Consider the following 21,364-nt stretch of genomic DNA (forward strand, 5'->3'; position numbering starts at 1 on the left):
TACTCCTACTAATGTAAACCTGTGCAATGTGAACGAACAGAACCTGTGAGTTACTGTGTGGTCTTGAGTGGACACATATAAAGTTGTGCGATTCCTGACACGTGTTTTAACACCAGAATTAACTGCTTGAAGACGCTCTGCTCCCGACAGCAGCGGCACAAACTCCTCACAGGTGTAGATGAGGTGCAACCAAGCAGCAGCCTTCAGTGCTGACAAATGAAGACAGTGTCGGAGTGCCAAAAAGTGCAGCTCCTTGAATGTCCACTAGAGGCTCACTCCAAAAGGGAGTCAATCTCCATAGACCCCCATGTGAAAATGTCAACATTTATAGCAGAAATAAACCCATTTATAGCCTGGTACAAAGAACGGTTTTGGCTCCAATTTGTGACGACAATACAGAGGGTGAATTATTTTATAGAACTCACTTGTTTAAATTGTACTAATGTTAAAAGTTATGTATAGTTTAGGTTGTAGTTACTTTGAGTGACATGAAAGTGCCACCACAAGACAGTAAACGGCCCAGAGAGGTTTGCATGGCCCATATTAGCTCCACGTCTTTAGCAATTTTTGCATTAGACGGGAATTCAGGGAAGTCAGGAGCTGCCAAGACGAGGCCGGATGAAGAGTAAAAGCTGCTCCTCAGGAAACATATGGGTGACGTCACCGAGGGTTCGTCTACCTTTATGGACAGTACATGGGCGTAACACCACTCTGATATATATGAGCTACAACTTGACACGGTCAAAAGCACATAGCTGGTGATTAGTGTTCTCTCTCAATCTGAGGATGCAGAATTCAGCACAAACAGACAAACAGCTGAAGGAGCGACTGACCCTTCAATCAAACTGAATGATTGACAACGCAGACAGATGTATGAATTAACAATCAGTCAACAACCACTCAAACTGACCATTTGGACGAATAATATAAACTACATTTAAAAGAAAAAACACTGAATGAACATTTGATCAAAGGCACAAATAAACTGAGCAACCAATGACGGTCAACAGATCATTTAAAGGAACAATCGACATAAAAAATAAATCAATGAGCACCAAATGATGGAACAAACAAACGGATGATTGAACAAATGTTTGAAGGAATTACTGATGCGTCAAATAATTAAAGGAACAAGTGGTTGGTTCAAGCAGCCCACAGACCAAAAAAAAAACTTTCCAAAACCTTCATGTGGCCTCGCTTTCCAAAATTTCAAAAAAAAATAAAAGTCCAAAATGGAACAAACCACAGAGGAACGATCAAACAACAAACAAATGACCAAATCACTGCATGTGGTGACTTGTAATATATGAACCGTGAGATTTTATCAGACTTTATTCGACTTCAAAACAGGTTTCTGGCGTAACGTATTCATTTGGTTCCCAATCAAACAAGAAGCTGAACCCAGGAATGTGACATTGAATGCATCACTGACAGACAAACTTCTTGAAGTTGAAGAAAATCAAATGTCTACAACATTCATGAATGTGTTTGTGAAAACACAGCTGTGGATAGAAGGCAACCCTGCTGCATGTGGATGTGGAAGGATGGACTTCTGGCAAAACTTGGAATGAATGAATCAAAGCTTCAAAGCGTGATTCCGGTGATGAGCTGCACATGTATCGATGCTGCGAGCGGTTCAAAAGCTCTCGACAGTGATTAAAGAATAAACCAGACGGAAAAGATATCTGACTGCAGATTTCATGAAAAAGTCGGAACTTTTCTGCGACATGACAGGCGGTTTTGTTAATGGAGGCATGAAGGGAGCGAGGCATGCTCGAGCGCAGGGACGGAAAATATGAGAAAACAACAAAGTGGGATGAAGGGAAGAGGAAACAAGCGTATGGAAGATGGAAACATGGGAAGAAGAGGAGACACAAATGAAAGATGTAAATCATATAAATCGCTGCTGTCAGATGAAAAACGCTGCATCTGTGAGAAACACTGGTTTTCCCATGTCGTTCTAAAGAAATGCAGCCGTTTAACAGATCGTCTCCAGGTCGCCCGTCGATTTGTCACGAGGACGCTTTGGTGCAAAACTTCCCTTAAATTTCTCCTGAAGTCAAAGATGCAACATTTTTCCCAACAGCAGGCAAACGGCATGGAAAACATGAATGACATGAGAGAAGGCAAAAACAACATTTGACAATAAAGTGCAGCACAGTGTTCATGTGACTTCAAATATCGACTGTGCTTTCCCAAACAGGATGGAAAACTATCTTGTACTGTAAAATTAAATTAAAAAGAGCACTTTGCTTAATGGTGCAGCCTAATTCTGAGTTTGGATCATCACACAAACATCAGAAAATTAAATTTAATGAAGTATTTCATGTCATGAAGAGCACAGTTTCAATATTGTCATGGGTTCATAATGCACCGTGTTGCCATTTTAAACACCCATTTAGATTCATTTCCAATCTGATGCTTCAATAAGTCCACATACTAACGCCGACAGTGAACACAGAGTTTACTTCACTTCTTTAAATTGTGACTTTCAGTTGTTCAGGATTCACTGTTCAGCATCTAAGTAAAGGCTGCACATGATTTCGATGTGTCGCCATTTAGCTTTTCAGTTTTTGTCGAGTTGCTCTCACAGCTGTTTGTTGTCCAGGAAATATTAATACAAACTGATTTCTGTGGCGTTATTTGCAGCGCTGCCTGCATAACGGTAATAAACGGTGTGCGCTGATGTCGTTTGTCTCAGCAAAGCACACTTCACCATATTTCTTGGGCAACACAACAAACCACTCGCATCTACACTCACAACACGCACAAACACTCGACTATTAATCCTCTGAACCGCCGGCGGCTACGCCATTTATCAGAGCCAGAAACTGTAAAAACAACTTCAGTTCCTTCGGATAAATTAACCGCATCTAAACTTAAATTGCGATATTTCAGTAAACACACGTTATTCAAGCTTTCCCATTTAAAAATTGTCAAAAATAAATTGTTTGCTCTTATCAGATTCTGCAAAAAACCAAGTATCTGCAGTTTGTGGTGCAACTATGCAGCCAGTAGTGACTCATCTACACACAAAGAAAAATTCAGGGACTTTTCCACTGGGTTGAACTGCAGGCTGTGTTGACGTGGAGCAGATTGAAGACAACGGGCAAACCTGGCAGAAATGTGTTTGACCTCGTGCAGGGAATACAAACACAGCTCTTCATTTACCTGCCACAAGGTTCACAGGACAACTCAGTGTAACTTTTGTTTGTTTACAAGAAACTTTTGCAGGTTGTGCACCTTAAAGGCACGAAAGTCCCAGGTTTTAATCTAATAAAGAACAATAGTTGCATCTTCATCTCTCACTGTCTGTAACAAAGACTGAAAATGCCCAAAAACATGTGAGGAAAAGAAAAAAAGAAAGTGCACAAAACATGCCACTTTCGAGGTCTAAAACTCACATTGGTCCCCAAAAATATAAGACAAAAGCATTTATAGTTCTCCCAACACACACACACAAGACTTTTTAATTGGCATATACTGTATTAAAACATCTCATTTAAAGTTTAATTTCAGTTAATTTTCTCATGAGAGTTTGTGTAAAAACAGTAGAAGCGTTTGTCAATGTGATATAAACTTAACGGTCCGTTTCAATTAAAGCAAAAGTGAAACAAGCCTCCATGCCTCCTGTCTGCAACATCGACTCTTCTTTGTCAGTTTGACAGCTGTGAGAGCAACACGGCTTCCATTTCTCCATTAAACAGGGAAATAAAGATAAAATCTATCTGGCCAGAGCTTTCCCAGTGCAGCTCTGTTTAACTAAACAGCATGGACGTAGAATCCTACCGTGCCTGTGCAGAGTCATCCACAGCAGCACGACTGGGACAACCTGACGGAGCCTCCACCTTCCACCTCCTCCTTCGCCTGTGCAGGACTCCCTGAGAAACCAGAGGAGGGAAATCAGTTAGCAAAACACAGAACAATGAGAACTTGTTGGGGTTTAATAGATACTCAGGAGATCTCTTGCTCCAGCTACCTTTTTATAACATTTTGCTTGTTTTAGACTCCGACCAACGTTTAAATGCATCAGCTGGACACACACCGACTTCTTAACACACGTGATCACATGGAAGGCGTTGTTTTGAAGCCTTAACATCCGTGTCTGTAGGCTAATGTTATTTTTATGGGCTGGAAAATGCTGCACTTTTCATGTAGTTGTTGTTCCATGAAGCATTTTTCATCCAGAGATTGTGGCTATTATGTCAGACTTGGTTGCAAAACGTTTTGTTGCAGACACAGTTTAATATTTTAATTTAAAAAATACGAAGTACACGGTGTATCCACGACAGTTTCCTCATGCCCCAGAGAGAACCGGTGAATAGGGATCACTCTGTGTACCGCCTACGCTTTCACCATGTGTGTTTGATGTGTGCACACTTTAGAGAATCAGCCTCTGGGGAGCCAATCGGAGCGCTCCATCAGGTGATCATAATGAATACAAGCTAACGAACACTTCAGCTGCTAATGAGACAAGTTTTTCTTCAGAGTCTGGTTTAAGGGTTTTCAGGCTTCAGCCAAGAAAAGTTACCTTTAAAATTAATCAAAATCTCCAAAATGTCCATTAGCATTAGCACGCTGTAGCAAATATACGTGTTTGGTGTAATTCCAGTCAGTTAAGGTGACAAAGTTTGTGCCTGGAAATGTGAGTTATAGCTGCTGGCTGCCACAAAATTAGCCTCACCCTACAGAAAGGTGTTTGAAAAAATGAATCCAACACCTGTGGTTGGAGCCACAAATAATATTTTGAACTGAAACTACATAAATTCCATCAGGTTAAGTTTTGCTGTTTGTGGCATCAGTAGCTGCAGTTTGTAACCCAAAGACAACATACTATTGTATTTATTCTATACACACTTATATAGTGAGAGGCTGCTCCTTAAAGCCAAAAACAGACTCCAGATTTGCTCAAACAAGCCAAGATCACAGACCGAACCATCTCCAAACAACCATAACAATCAAGCGCTCTTCTTAAAGAGCCCCTTCGAGGGAAAATCAAGGTTTTCACCCTGAGATTCTTGTTTTCTTGCATATTTTCATGTAACACAAGTTGGTTGATTTTTTAATAAAAATATTTGATTTCATCCCATGAACTGCTTCTGTCTTTGGGTTTTAAACTGTTCGGGGAAACAATACTAAATATGATGGATATCTTTTCTATCTAGTGGGACATTTTAAAAACTACAACATTATTGTAAGAACACTCAGTGTATTCATTAAAAAGAACCATTTGTTACAGCTCGAAACAACAAGCACCAATATTTAAGAACACATTTCAGTTAAAGTTCAGATTGAAATGCTTCAAAGTTTCTGTGCAGGACAGATGAGGTCAGAGAGCAACACCTTCATTTTTCACTCCCACATCAGCTCTGTCTGGATTCCAGACATCTATCACACATTCATTGTGAAGAGAAGGACGCCTGAATACGACACCGGCTGTCAGCCGCCTCTCACCTGAGTTCATCTCTTACATTCTTGATGGAGGTGAGGTTGGGACACTTATCTGCTCACCAGAGATTAAAACTAAAGGTGGAGGACGCCTGTCATCTCTAGTTTATCAGGGTTAACCAGCCAACGGTCCACAGCCTGAGGTGGACTCACAGCTCATCTCGTCAGAAGGTGTGCGATAGTTAGACAGCCATGAGGTTTAGGTGTTATTTTACTTCTCTGTCTAAAACTGGGTCTGGACCTCTGAATCTGTGGTTTGGTGTTGTTTCGTGTCACAGCAGTGGACAGGACTTTGCTGACAGAAAGCCAAACGCTCCACTACCTTCCCACCATAAACAGCTGTTATGAAATGCATTCATTTATCTTGTTTATCTTGTTTACCTTGTTTACTGAGTTGATGCATTATTTTGTATGATGAAGCAGAAACAAGATCGTTGGATCAAATTTTCTGATTTGCTAGTTTAAACATATATACCTCAGCATGTGCAATACTCTCCTTTGTGTTGTTTTCTAATTGTTTCCACTGTAGCTTTCTTTCTATATAAATTCATTTCAAATTTCTTACTGTCTTATTGCTTTATTGTTAAGCTTATCACAATACTTCTGTGTTTTTATTGACGTTTGCATTGTTTCAAATAAATGCTGCATAAACTTCCTGCTCGAAATGCTCCGCTGTATGTGACCTTTAGCCTTTTAATATATTTATTGTTACAAGGATGCAGCTATGTACGTCTGGTATTGAAGGTTGTGTGTAACAGTGACTGACACCAAAATAAATGTCTCAAAGGACAACAAAGTTTATCTTAATGTTGAAGAAATAAACTGGATTTAAATGGAAATGTCTGTAGATCCAGCTGCATACCTGAAGTAGCACATGAAGTACACGCTAAAGCTTCATTTAACGGGGAACTTTGGAAAATGGGTGCTGGAGTAAAGAAAACTTATGAATTAAAAGTAACTGCTGCACAGAGCGATTTGGTGTTTTCACATAAGCTGTAATATATGGGCTACGATAAATCTGTAAGCACAACATCAGATGTCATCATGATGTCCAGATACTGTCATCGGACATTAACAAACCCGTATCTGCCAACCACCGACCGAGATAGACCAAAACACAATAAAGCACTAAAGTTTTAAACCATCAACCAAACTGCAGCAGACAAAGTCAAAAGGCTGCCAATAATATCCACAGACTCACCAGCCTGAATGAACAAATGTAAGTGTTGTCCATCCACCCCAACATCCTCCCTCTGTGGACTCCGTGGCTCTACAACAAAGTCAAATGGTTCCTCCCATATATTTTGCAATGAGCGCATCAAACAAACACTTTTCTCTTGAACAACAGTAAAATCTGTCCTGACAGTTTGCTGGAATTAGCTGCAACTCACACCAGAGAGGGAAAGACATGTTCGAACATCTTGAGACTCAAAATGATCTGAGATTAGATTTTTACCCTTCAAGAGAAATCTGTTGTCACTGTGTTAACTCGTGATTCTTAGTTTTATGTTTAAACCCGTGAAATTAATGCTCAGATGTTGCACATTTCATTTCCTATTTTGTGTTGTGCCAAAAAAGAAAACTTTGAGGCTGCATATAACAAATCTTGTGTCAGACATCACAAAAACTACTGTGCACAGATTATTACTACTATTAAATCACCATTTGACTAAATGTGACTTTTCTTTCAGTCCGTCTGGTCGCAGCACAATGTAAATAATAAACTCTTCAGTTGGAGAGTTTCACATTTTCTGAAAAATCGCTCTCACTTTTTTCAAACAAGTGTAAAAAGGGAGAGCACACCATGTATCCATCAGAATATATTAGAAAAATGTAAGAGCTGCAGACAAATTGAACTTTTTAATCAATTAAATTATCATTCAGTCTCCAAAATCTTAGAAAACAGTAAAGAAAATGTTTATTTATAATTCTTTATTATTATTATTGTATTTCTTTAGTTAGTTTTTACTGTAAATTAATTGATTACTAAAATAGCTGGTGATGAAATCATCAATTAATTGTTCCTTTTTTATTTATGACACCGTCCAGTATTCTTAGTGTTCTTGCAGAAACAATGAACACTTTACTGGACTTGGGAGAGTTTCAGCTGAACCAAATCTGAGCATTTTAGCACATTTCTCATTGATTCTGGCATTTATGTACTAAACCATATAATGTGAAACCATCGGGAACAGACTGATAACAAAGCTGTTTAGTCTCCATACAGTATAAATGCAGCCGATGTCGAGACAACCTGCAGGAAGTGATCCAAGATGACGTTCAGACAAAGTGCTCAGAAGAAAAATGTGTTCAATTCAGAGATCCAGTCACAGCCAGATGTTTGCAATTATGAGCAGTTATAAAAAGTCAGACCTCTGTGACCTTGCTTGGCCAGGTAAGTCCAGGCCAAAGCAGGCTGTTAGTTAGTATGTGGTGACCTCATGTAACACTGAGTGGAAACCGGGCGAAAGGCTAAAAGCCGACCCACCCTCTGAGGCTCCCATGAGTTTGGAGAAAAGAGATCAAATCTGTGGAAACTGGAACCAACACAAGATACGACACGTCTCCCAGCAGCTGTTATTGTTCTGTTAATTTTGTGTATGTTGAGATATGTGAGTATTCTGGCTGGGAGGTCATTCAGACTGTTGGTTCTGTTATCTCATCACTGCGAACTAATGTGTGGAAAAGTCACGGTGTCCTCAGGATGATTCAAGTTTGTCCTCTTGAAACCATTAATGTCTGCATTACTACAGTTTTTATTTTTTTCATTTCAGCCCATAGTACCACTGTGGCTCCAGGGATGAGAACGTCAAACTCATGACCACATAAAGGCATTCAAGGTCCCCTAATGATAAACCCTACTGACTTCAGTGATTCTCTGTTTCCTTCTATTACCGACATCAAGAATATTTAAGGTTTTGAGTGAAATTTCTCAACATCTACTGGATGGTTTGTCGTGAAATTTGACATTCATGCTCCCCTCAGGATGAACTGTACTCATTTTGGTTGTCCGTTCTCTTTCATCTTGTGCCATCACTGGGCCAAAAGTTCAGTTTTTCCAGCTCTTAGCAAACTGCTGAATACTACAGAGCTGACAATAAACCTGCAAAACACCAGCATGTAAACATCAGTGACTGTTAGCGCCACAGCGGCCAGGTGCAGCCTCAGTGAGCCGCTAGCACGGCTACAGACTCTGCAGTGTCTTGTTTTGCTGATGACATCCAGCTGCACTGACCCACGACACAGAGTGACAGCACAAGTCTGATTAACTGCCTTAAATGCCGGATGTCCAACAGTTTCTAGCAGCTGAACTCCAACACTGTCGGGTCCTCCCAGCCGCATCCACATCATTTTTTGTCAATCACTGTTAAAAGCTGTAGATAACAATCTGGCAGTGCTAGTTGACTCCTGTGCAATTGTGCTTTCACCAAATGATGTGTTTTCTAAGCTCTCTTTCTGAGCTTCGGTTGGTAAAGAATACGGCAGCAACTTATTCAAGGAAGCACAATGCCTCATCAGTAATTGACAGAACTGCACCATTAAGGTTTAGAAGATATTTTATTCAAAGGTGTTTTATTCATTATTATGTCATAATTGTGCATCGATTTAGCTCCGTGAAGGAATTTATGTGTTTTGCAGTCGTGCATAACTATGCCAAAAAGAAAAAAGGAAAAAAAAAAGCCACGCCATTCAATGTCAGTTGGGACATTCTGTGAATTCTTGGCCCGCTAAGCCCAGGGGCAGCTCCATATTCACAGTTCAGCCATTAAATGAGTGCGCCAGCAAAAGTGGCTTCAACTGCACGATTTATCCTGATTATAGCACACCAGCAGTTAGAAGGTCAGGGGGCAGAGGGCACATCATCCAGACAAGATGAAATTGGGCCGTTTCAAAGCAGGAAATGACACTATCCATGCACAATGTCCTCTGCTTCAGCGCAGATCAGCACCACAGAGAACCAAAACTAAGCGCCGGTATTTTAGTTGGCCCGTTTGACTTTGACAGAGTTAACATGTTTAGCTGTCACTGCTGTCAACGGACTGTTAAGTGCAGAGAAGTGACAGCTGTGTGATGTCAAAGTCATAAAAAAAAAGAAGACTGGCAGCAATAACAGAGCCGTCAGAGCGAGAACATAAAATCAGCTCCTTCTACACATCCTCAGAGTTACAGCATCGACTAACACCAAACTATAAATTACACAAAATTGGGCCTTAAGGGCTGAGAAAGCAAATAACATATATTTTATTAATATCAGTGACGAGAACATAGTTGGTGGTTTAGACTGTGGTCATCACTGACAGGTTAATGCTCTGCTCACTGATCCGTGACAAAAAGCTGGTAGGGTTCCAAATCAATAGTTTAAGGACAGTTTTTCATGACTCTGGCTGGATTCTAGGGTTCATTGTTCTGCTGTGGGATGAATTTGGTTTCTAAGACCTCTGCATACTAATGCAATGACCTATAATTCGGTGCTCAGTGGTGTAAGGTAAAGAAAATATTATCTGCTTCACTTCATTGTAGGGGACTGCAAGGTGGTGTCGGTGGATAGCATCGCTGCCTCGCAGCAAGAAGGTCGCCGGTTCGCAGTCCGGTGAGGACACCTGGGATCTTTCTGTGTGGAGTTTGCATGTTCTCCCCGTGCAGCGTGGGTTCTCTCCGGGTTCCTCCCACAAGGTCCAAAAACATGTTGAGGTTAATTGGTGATTCTAAATTGTCCGTAGGTGTGAATGTGAGTGTGCTTGGTTGTCTGTCTCTAAGTGTAGCCCTGTGATAGACTGGTGACCTGTCCAGGGTGTCTCCTGCCTTCACCCTGAGTCAGCTGGGATAGACTCCAGCCCCCCACGACCCTAGTGAGGATTAAACGGTGTATAGATAATAGATGGACTTCATTGTAGGTGTTGACCTGCCAAAGTGACTGCTGGAGTAAAACAGAGTGACCTTCACTCACAAGTCAAAGTCTTCTCAGTGCTTGTTTGGTTGATCTTAAACTCCAGAAACCTTCAACAGAAAGAAAGTCATCTCTTTCTCTCAGGAACAGCAGGTGGCCTCAGAGACATATTTGAATAACTTTACATGGCAGCTGCACATTTACTCTGTCTTTGCAGATCAAACCGATGAATTATTAAACACATGCTGGAGTGAAATGAAAATAGTACAAGGTGGGGAAAGTAAAAAAAGGAGACAAGTTTGAGTCTCACTGAACTTTTAATTAAAAGTTTTCTATTCTCTCTTCATTTGAAGTGAACTCAACCCCTCTAATACTACGAAACACAGCGTGTGCATCATAAATATTTAAACCAGAGAGAACAGAGCTCGATTTTAATTTCGTTGTTCAGCTTTGTCGTGTCCAGTGCTTCAAATTCATGCAGCTCCTGACATTAAAGAAAACTCGCCTCTTTGTCAAGTCATGCGTCTTGTTTCCTTGTTTCCCCTCCTCCCGCCTTCATCTCCAGTATGGAAATGGGAGTGAATGACAAGCAGAGCGAGGTCAGCGAACAAGGCCTTGGACACGACTACATAAAGACAGCGATTCATGTGTCTGCAGGGCTGGACGGCAGCCTGCAAACCCTCCGCCTCGAGTCAGACATTTTGTGTCCCAGAAGTCCTGGATCACATAATAACAGAGAGGGTTTCACACTAAACAACTGAGAAATCCACCTTTAAATGGAGAAAAAGTAGCGTGAGGTAATGTTTGCAGCGAACTTTCTCTGCCACACCCCTCTTTAGTTGACGATCAAGCCTTCCACCCCACAACTGGTTTGATTTTTAAAAGTAACTAAAGTCAGTAAACTGGTAACAAAACAAAGCAGACTGAATGAATAAGATCAGAATGGACATCGTCATCTGGACAATACAAGAAAATGCTTTCCAACAACTGTGACTGTGAACTCCTGTGTTCTTCACTTGGGTTTTGATGGAGGTGTTGCCGTTTTGAGCGTCACCCGTTCTTTTGATCTCTGCTAAAGATCTGCTTATCCAGCAGTTGTCAGAACTGAAGAAGCCTCTTGTATGAGAAACATCTTCAAGATCCAGAAAAGAGAACGGTCTTAGAATTATCATGACGTGGATGATTGAGAATCTACAAAGACGGACAATCAGACAAACATGGTAGAAGTTACTGCAAACTTAAGAAGATCTTTATGCACAAACCTTAGTGATGCATTTACAAATCTGAACATGGTAAGAGATAGTTGAGGTTAGGGTTGTGAAATCCAAAAATAACAATCAGTTTCAGCTCTTTTCCTGAGAAAATAGCTTTTTTTTTCTATACATTTCCATGAATCAAGTCTTTTTTCAATCCTTTGCAAGATGTCTCAAAAGAAAGGAACGAATTGTTTGCTCTGTGGAACACTTTCTTCTCTCCTCCTGATCTTATCCGGAGATATTCATGATTATCATTTTTCATCCATATTTATTCTGCTGCGTTGGTGTTGTGGTGGAATCTCTACATGAGCAATTAGTCAGTTAAACAGCCTCACTTTCTAGTGCCTTTTTTCTATTCTATCAACTCTGGGGGTGGAGGGAAAAGTCATTTGGGGCTCTTAAATTTTCATAGCAGTGCCCCTGCCTCTGCAGTGTCGCAATTTTAGGAATCCGTCAGCGCTGGTGGAGGTCTGAGCTCCACACGGGGTGTTCTGGTTTCCAAGTTGCGGCCAAGTTCCTGTCACACATGTGGTTGTAAATCTGTGAATTATATAGTGTGTGTATTTACGTAAAAGTGCTCCCCTCCACCCTCTCAAAACATTTGTACAGAATAATGAACATCAAGCAGTCATGTGTTAGACGCATGCTTTGGAGCAAATAGGACTTTAAAGTGAAGCAGTGGTGGATATATGACCATTAGGGGACAAGGAACACAATCATTGAATGAGGGTGGCATCTGAGTTTTACTCTCCTTTTCACCCTGGTTTGGTCTCTACCAGATCCTCAGAAAAATGTGTGCAACAGCTGCAAACATGCTGCAAAACCAAAACTAGGAGGCCAAAACATCCAATGACGCTGTACAAGAAGATGCACTCTCATCCACTGTGATGGCTGCTGAACAGAAAGTAACACAGATTGCTTCGGCATCCTCTTGAATAATCCATGTGTGTAAAGAAGCCAACTAAGTTCAACTGGAATGGGCACCTCTAAGCAGAGGAGAGGCTCTACAACACCACTGATGAGGTACTTATAGCACAGTCTTGACATCTCTCCCCAGACACTTTCACCACCATTAACATCTTGGGTCACTGTTGACCTGCCAGTTTTACAACCATCCACATCTCTGAGTATGTGAGTCTTGGGTCATCAAATGGCCATTAGCCATGTGAGTTGGGGGGTGACGGTTTATATCCAGGACTACCCACAAGTCAAAGCTGAAGAAGCCTCTTGGGTGTGAGGTGAAATGTTTTCAGGTACCAAAAAGAGAATTCCAGTGGACTTCTACTGAGGCTCTTAGAAGAAAAGACATAGTGCCTATTACCCTGAACCGTGATCTTATCCTAAAGCTAAGTAGTTTTCATTAAAACTTAACTAAAAACAGTGACTGAAGACACAAGAACAAAAAGTAAATGAAAAAAATAATACAAAAACATTTGTGCCGCACAGTAACTGTAGTCTCCAACTGTCCATCCAACCTCCAAATGTGGACTTCTGTTAGTGTGTCTAAGGGGAAACACTCCTATATGTTGTTTCAGCAATACAGAAACATCACAATTAAATGAGACACTTACAGAATACCTGCTTGCCATATCTATCTATCACATATCTATGCCCAGCAATTAATAACTGCACAACCATATTTGAAAACTGATTATATTTATCCAAGGATTTGTCATTTTTGTAAGTCTTTGTTCATTTTCATGTTTTCTATGGCGCCAAATCTGTTAAAGCTCCCTGTGATGAAAAGACAAGCTGAACACGCATCGACTGCTATTCCAACAAGAAACAGTTCCTACTTTCCGAGGTATTGGTAGGTGTGTTTTATGCTTGTGGACAGAGCCTGGCCAGCAGTCTCCCTCTGATTCTAGTCTTTATGTTAAATTAGGCTCTGTACCGAAAACACGTGAGACTGATATCTATGCGGACATCTCAGTCTTCGAAATAAAGAGATTAAGTGCATTTGTATGTTGAGTCTAAGAGTTTCAACAGAAGGCAAATGTGAAGGAAGGAGTGAAGTGAAGGCATCTGTGGAATACAGGAGGAGGTCCATGATACTAGTTATCTGTTACTTACAATGTAGTTTCTCTTCACAACATTTCAACACTCGTAACTACATCGAAAGTCATTCCTGACCTGGCATTTGCACAACCATAAACACCGTAAAGTACGTAAACCTTGGGTCATTACTGGACCATGAGCCGTGTGAGTTGTGGGTTACAATATAAATCTGAAACTCCCCATCAGTCAGTTAGACCTGAAGAAGCTTTTTGAGTGAGAGGCGAAGCGTCCAAGAACCAAAAGTCCTGTCACCCTCCACTGAAGCTGTTAGGATCACCATGACCTGGATCACTGAGGATCTACACAAACATTTGCATGTTGAATTATCCCATTAAGCCTTTACTGAATGCAGATTCCCTCATAAAACTCTTTTTTTATTCCAAAGAACCAGGTCAAATTCGTGTTTGGCTTCGTCGCAATGGAACACTTTCCTTTACTTCAGTGGCCAAAAACCTCGTGTTTGTCACGCGTTACTGACTAACAGGGAAAATGACGGGACTGCCTCCTTCTTATCCTCACCATAATGTCATCAGGATCAAAACAAAGCTGCAGGTGGAGAGATCAAATCTTCCCTTTTAACTTAATTAAACCACATTCCTCTCTGCAACACCTGACCCTCAGACCCTCGTCTTCACTTACTCTGGATTTCACCTTCTCTGTTTCTTGTGTCCAACAGCTGCCATATCTGTCATTTTATCAGCTAAACCTGTAAACCACCTTCATGTATCAGGGACCATCGGTCGTGTCTGCCAGTACACCTGGGGAACAGGTAACCCCCCGCCTCCCCCCTCCCCACGCACGCTTCCTGTCAACAGGATGTCATTTGACGTCACCTCGCGACTCCTTTTAAAGACAGCTTGTTCAAACCTTCACCTTCTGGGACGTGTTTTCTGAGCGTATCGCCTTCACAGGTTGTGTAACGGCTGGCAGTGACAGATTCCACCTTAAACAACACTTTCTTTGATAGAGTCAGACCTCGATAAGGTAGAACACCGAGAATCACATCAGTACAGGACAGGAGGGTTTGCTTACAAGCACGGTTCTCTTGCTGTAGAATGATTATATAATGGCATACATCTTCTGTTTACTCTTTAACCCGAGCATACTTCTGGGTTCCACGTCGACTCTAAAAGCAACTTAAACTACATTCTTTTAGCCCAAAGTCTGGTAACTTTTTAGGGAAAGGAGGAGACCATGTGAAATACTTCAGCGTTAGACTGAGTTGGACTCCTTACATGTGGACAAAAGAATTAGAAACCCGACTTCACACCCTCCAACATGATCCGTCAGCACCTAAAATAAAGTGGACGACATAAAGAAGGAGGATTTACAGCTTTAGACCGGCTGACTTTAGCGAGGTGTTCCTAATAAACTCTGGTGCACTTTAAAGTTCCTACAGGGCTGGATTTTATGATATATGTGACTTTACATAAGCTATTTGTTTTCCTTATACTCTCGTTTTACCATCCCTGTGGAATTATTACGTATCACAACAGCAGGTCTACACGACGTGCTGAGACTATATTGTTCCTACAGTAACTAAGTGTGATATGAATGACATTTTTAGCACTTATTTTGTTCCTGAAATGCTTCTAAAACAAGCTTAACAGTATTCATAAAGCATCACTACAATATTTAGATGTCTTTATTATTATATCTATGTAATACTCCAACATTGCAGTTTATACTCTGTGTGAGGTAACTTTATATTCCAACAGGGTTTTATGTTTTCCTATTTTATTTTTGTGTTCTATCTCTTATTGTAACAGTAAGATATGTTTGTGATGACGTGGCATCAACAGAACGTCTCCAGTAGTGACTCAGGCTCTGTAGGAACTTTTAGCACTTTCAGTATAAAAACCTTCCTCCATGACTTTTCTATATTTATCTACAGCTAACAATACACAGTACTTACATATGAGTATGTTTTGGCTCATCAAAGTTTCTTTTTGTACTATGAAACACCAAATGGCAGTAATTAACATCATTATTTTGTCCAAGCAGTGGTTTTGAACCAACTAATGATTCTGCTTCATGTCATTATGTCTTAGTATTCCAGCTACAACTGAGGATTTTGCCAGAAATTCATCAATTTTCAACCAACCTAAAGGGACATTTCGGGACTTTTAGGTCAGCAAAAATATGAGACAGAAATCCAGATATCTCCAGAATCAGCATTCATACTGAGGTGCATCGAACCCTGATCTGAAGCATGAAATAAAATCTCTAATATAAACTGCAAATATAACGTTTTAGACTTTCCCCTTAATCTGTGAACAATTCTTCCGTTACCTCCACTAACTTCATAACATAAACTAAACAGGCTTTACTCTTTGGTTTCTCTCTTAAGTTTTCTCTTTTTTTTAAATTTCTGCATATGTATCGACACACCTATTTTCTCAGACTCTGTGCTCAAGAAGTAATTTTCATGCATATGTTACTTTATGCGTCCACTACACGACACTTTGGAGGTAAAAACCTTGCTCTTCACTCTTTATTAAAACAAAAAAAAAGTAGTTGTTATGCTGATTTAAAAAAAAATATATATATATTATTAATACAAAACAATGAACAAATAAGTCCAGCAGAGTAAAAAGCAGCCAAACCGAAGTCAGCAAATTATGCCTGAGATGTGTTTGACCTGAATCCACCTGCAGCAAACTGCTCTGGTTAGAAAGAGTGAACGGAACGAAGGATCTGAGTAAAATCATTAAGTTAAAATCAGTCAGTCAGTTTGTGGACTGGCAGAAAATAAATCAGAATCTAATATTATGATGCACAGACAACTTACTAACTTGGGCTTCAGCTTCTCACAGTGAATATTTACTGGTTTCTTTAGTCGGCTAAAGGTGTGAACTGAATATTTTGGGGGGATTGGACTTAAATCAGACATCTGAAAACACCGCGTTGGGTTTTTGTGGGTATTTTTCACCGTTTTCTGAAATTTAATTGACAAATTATTGTCCAATTAGTCAAGAAAATGATATTAACTTTTATTGAACGCTAGTACTTTTGTACTTACAACACAGTACTTGTATTTTCGCAAAAGCTCATATGGAAACACATGTGGCTCTTTCCCACCAGCTGATTGGAGCTTAAAGGAAGCTAATAGAGTTTTTCTGTTTCTTTCCGCACCCTAATTTCATGACTTTCTGTGTGTGAAGTGCTGAGAGAACTTCTGTTATTTGTTTTTTTACGTTATTAATACGTCCCCAAACTCCTACTAATACTTACTTCACTGTAAAAAGTAATTTAAGCAACCTGTTCCCATTAATTATTTCTATCATTTTATTGAACAGACGCTTTTATCCAAAGCGACGTACATCTGAGAGCAGATACAACACATCTAGTCAGGAGAAAACATTCTGGATAAGTGCCATTCATTTAAATGCATAACTACAATAAAACAATTTTTTTTTACTGATTTAGATGCACCTTTTACGTTGCAGACTTTATTTGAACTGGTTTGACTGATGTAATAATGTTAGTAATTGCTTCAACGGAATATTGTGAGTATTTTAAAATCAAATGTCTGCATTAGTTGGATTAAATCTGCCATTTTTTGCACCACTGTACACATATTTTTTTCTAGATGTGTATATTCTTGTATATATTTATCTTATTTTATATCTCATTACTATAATTTATTTTATTTTCTTCTTTTTTTCGTTCTTTCTCTAGTTATTTTACTTTATTGTTATTCTTTTCCTTGCTAATTCCTAGGGCGACGCCAACAACCAGAATCAAATTCCATGTATGTTGTGTACATACTTGGCCATTAAAGCTGATTCTGATTCTGAATTCAGGGTGATATAACTTCATGAAAGTGGCTTGATAACTAAGTTTTTCTTCAAAATAAATTCAGGATTTTAAGTTTCCTCTTCTACTTTAACATGAACAATTTCAAACAGTTCAGACTGTTCAGTAAAATTCGATGGTCGATTTAAAGCTAATTCTCCTGATCCAGTTTGGTTTCTATGAATTCATTACAAGTTGTCATACACTCAAATAGATCTGTTTGTGTTCATGTTTTGTTGAGCAGAAACAGTGTTTTTAGAGTGTAAAGCACTACTTTCATGCTCCTAAAACTTTGTGATTCTTACAGTAAAGACACTTTTCAGAATAATGATCCTGCTCCTACAAAGACTTCTTCTCTCTGCTCAGTATGGAGGAGACAGATTGTAAACATATGCAACTATAGGCAGCCAACAGCATCATGGAAAACATCTTTTTTCTCTTTCTTTTTTTTTCCGAGGGAGCTCTCAAGTTGGGAAAAATAGGAGAAAAGGCGCACTTTTCTTTGTCCATTTTCCTCATTAACGACGCGTCGATCAAACTAAAACTCGTCCTCAATCACTGAGTTGCAGCTGTTTGATTAATTGAGGCGCAGACGAGAGGAGCAGAAGTAGCAGCTGAAAGTTACGTTACAGTAAAACAATGAGTTCTCCATTTTTTACGCAACAGTGAAGAGTTGAGTTCAGGATCAAAGTTCGTGATCTGAATGGCTGAAAACACCAAAATCAAGTGTCTTCGGCTTTAATAATGAGCTTAACATGAAGGTGTGAAGATGGTTGACCAGCAGAGAGGCGAAAAAACACAGAAACAGAACTTTAAAATCCAGTTTCATGTCACACAGAGATGTAAAGACATGTTTAGAGAAGACAGAAAACCAACAAGTGAGAACCAAAAACTCCCCAGACGAAGGTTCATTTGGCACCAAGCGCATCATCACAACGCAGCGCACTTTTCGGACAATATTAATATCTGAGATTGAAGGACTCACATGTTTTCACTGGAGCGGCAGCTGGTCCCCCTGCAGGATCATTCTCCCTCCCCACAAAGTCTCAGGGAACTTTAGTTTTTTTCCTGCGCGCAAAGTTTTCAGAGTCTCCAAATCGGCAAAATCCAAAATGCGCCTCGTTGACGCGCAAAAGTCTCCAAAGTTTGGAGAGAAGAAGAAGAGAGAGAGAGAGAGGAGGGGGGAGAGAGACTGAGCGGCTCTGCTGGCTGGGTGGGTTCGCTCTACTGATCCGGACTCCCCGGCGGCGGTGCGCGAAGATGCTTCCAGTCCGGAGGCGCAGCGTTTGGTTTGGACTCAAGCTGGAATTGACGAAACAATCAGCTGCACTTCTGGTCAAGCTGTCAAAATAAACGCGGATTTGAGGACAAGATTTCAAAATAAAATGAGAGGAATGGACTAATTAAACTAGACAGAGAACCAGCCTCTGGCTTCACCAACAGGAGACTATGATTTTAGGTAAAACCAAGCACCCCGAGTTTAGATAAACTTAGTTAAAGTAACAGCCTTACATGCTTTTCTGTTAATATTCCACACGTATGGTCACTGAGAGAATCCCAGCACACAAGATATTTGTCTTTCATACAAAATTACATGAAGCGATGAATGTTGTCCTCACTAGAAGCTGTTGGTAGGCAGCATACAGCTAGCTTAGCATAGCACTCATATTGGCAGGATTTAATGAATGGAAATATTCAAACTTTTCATTTTTGTAAAACTGACAAAGAACAAAACAATACAAATATAAGCACCAAAAAGTGCTTCTGCTACACCGTCAAATAAATGTCTGTACATAGATGCAGAGAAATGTGAAGATGTAAATAGTCTGAAAACACACACATAATCTGAACCACAGGACTAGCATAGCGCTAACAACTAGCTGCTCTCCAAAATACAAATTATATGTTCAAAGTACACAAACAGTGACATAAACATGTTAACATCATATTTAACGGTGCATAACTTACAGATGAAGCCGTTTATGTGGACTTTCATGCGAGGAGTAACACAGATTTTCCATGTTCACTCTGAACCCGGAAGCTTCCGGAACATCACCTCCTGTTTCAGTGCAGCCACCTCTGTGCTGCTATTAGCATTAGCATTACTATTATTGATGCTAACCAACACTCACATGAGCTGATATACAACACACCATGTATAATACACAATAATGCACCAATAAACAGAACGCTTAATCCAAACTAACAGTGAGCCTATCAGACTGTCCACATAGCTAATAGCCTGGTTTATTAATGATCTGCTAATCGGTGTGTGATGATCATGATTATAACGACTAATACACCAACAGCAGGATGATAACGACCTGGTGGAGGAGCTCAGGACTCCACATGAAATGATGGAGCTGCAGCTGATAAACTCTGTGTGTGTCTCAGTGAGGAAAACTGACTTGCTGTTCGATTGTAATTAATTATGCTTCCACGTTGGGGATAATTAAAAGTAATGAATGAAGTTACTGCTGTTGTTCTACGTGCGGCTCTCGGTCTTTGGAGGGAGACACATCCATCCTGATGCAGGTATTGAATAAACTCAGAGGACAGACTCCTCCTGTTAAACTCTCTCTGATGTTTCTGGATCGATCTTGCTGTCAAAATGTGAAAAAAAAAAACCCCTCCCCTAAATCACTTCACACAACTTGAAGCAGCGTTGGCCGTGTGTGCAGCTCCGACGGTTATTTTTAGCCACTTTAATGACAGTCCTTGTGTCCCCGCATGCAAATGTTCAACTGAAACAATTCCCCCGTCACTATTTTGAGGGAACACCATCATTGTTGCAGCGTCCTGTTCTTGTTCCACCCAAGATGATTATGGTTGGGTTCAAGACATTCAAACACATGAAAGGATTTGATTTTCTTCCCCCTCCTGTAGCAGAATAATGATAAGGTGGAGTCACTCCGCTCTGTGTCACCACCACAGAATTTTTGCTTTTTTTTTTTTCCAGACGAATCACCTACAATGTCTGGATCAATACCAACTTCAACTGAACATTCTGCTTTTTTTTCCATTTACAAAAGCCAATAATTAAAAATGTGGATCCATTAAATCATTTAAATCTGCTGTGACCTATTCTGTCTGTTTCGTGGCTTCTACAGTCATATTTCAAGACACAATAAACCCTAAATTTGGCTTTCCAGGTAAGATGCTCACTTGTTTCTCAAAACAGAGGATTTTCAGCTCTGAAGACAAAATTCTCAGAACTTAATTTTTGGTTCCAATTACGTGAACTCTGACTAAAACCTGAGACGGTGCAGCACTACGTTATCTGACTTCTGTAACATTTGTTGTGAAGGTTTGAGGAAACTAAACTGTTGATACTGAGGCAAAAACTGCAAACTTCCTTCAGCTTTCCACCAAAAAACAACAACAAATTATCTTAAATCACTTCGTTTTAAATGGAGAAAACAAGTTGCTATCTGATAGCACAGCTGAAGCTCTTGTCAGTCTCAGGTTGGAGCTCCAGTCGTCCTCACATGTGTTCACATCCTTCCATTAAAGAAAAGGCAAAATTCACAACAGTCACTCAAACAACTAGAAACTGAAAAAAACTGAAATAAATAAAAAAAATTGCTACATTATAATTTAGTGAGGGCTGCAAGGTGGTGCAGTTGGTAGCACTGTTGCCCCGCAGCAAGAAGGTTCACATCCCGGTGGGGGCATCGGGATCTTTCTGCGTGGTGTTCTCCCCGTGCAGCGTGGGTTCTCTCCGGGTTCTCCAGGTTCCTCCCACACAGTCCAAAAACATGTTGAGGTTAATTGGTGATTCTAAATCATCGTAGGTGTGAATGTGAGTGTGCTTGGTTGTCTGTCTCTAAGTGTAGCCCTGTGATAGACTGGTGACCTGTCCAGGGTGTCCCCTGCCTTCACCCTGAGTCAGCTGGGATAGACTCCAGCCCCCCAT

The 21,364-nt window shown here is 40.3% G+C and overlaps 1 protein-coding gene across 4 annotated transcripts in view; it reads right to left on the bottom strand.

Annotated features, from left to right (window-relative positions):
* The window catches only part of adgrg6 (adhesion G protein-coupled receptor G6), a 114,744-nt gene extending 96,092 nt beyond the window's left edge, over positions 1–18,652 (bottom strand). Inside the window, exons 1-2 of one of the 4 annotated variants that reach the window (XM_008301140.1) lie at positions 18,434–18,651; positions 3,790–3,881 (exon numbers count right to left, since the gene is read on the bottom strand). In XM_008301140.1, the coding sequence (XP_008299362.1) occupies positions 3,790–3,881; positions 18,434–18,435 (94 nt within the window). In that variant the 5' untranslated portion in view covers positions 18,436–18,651. Of the gene's footprint in view, positions 1–3,789; positions 3,882–18,433 lie in introns of all 4 variants that reach the window. The other 3 variants (XM_008301142.1, XM_008301143.1, XM_008301141.1) reach the window with 3 other exon arrangements.
* Between the last annotated feature and the right edge of the window lie 2,712 nt (positions 18,653–21,364).

The sequence above is a fragment of the Stegastes partitus genome, unplaced genomic scaffold (genome assembly GCF_000690725.1).
Source record: "Stegastes partitus isolate 25-593 unplaced genomic scaffold, Stegastes_partitus-1.0.2 Scaffold1634, whole genome shotgun sequence".
NCBI lineage: Eukaryota > Metazoa > Chordata > Actinopteri > Pomacentridae > Stegastes > Stegastes partitus.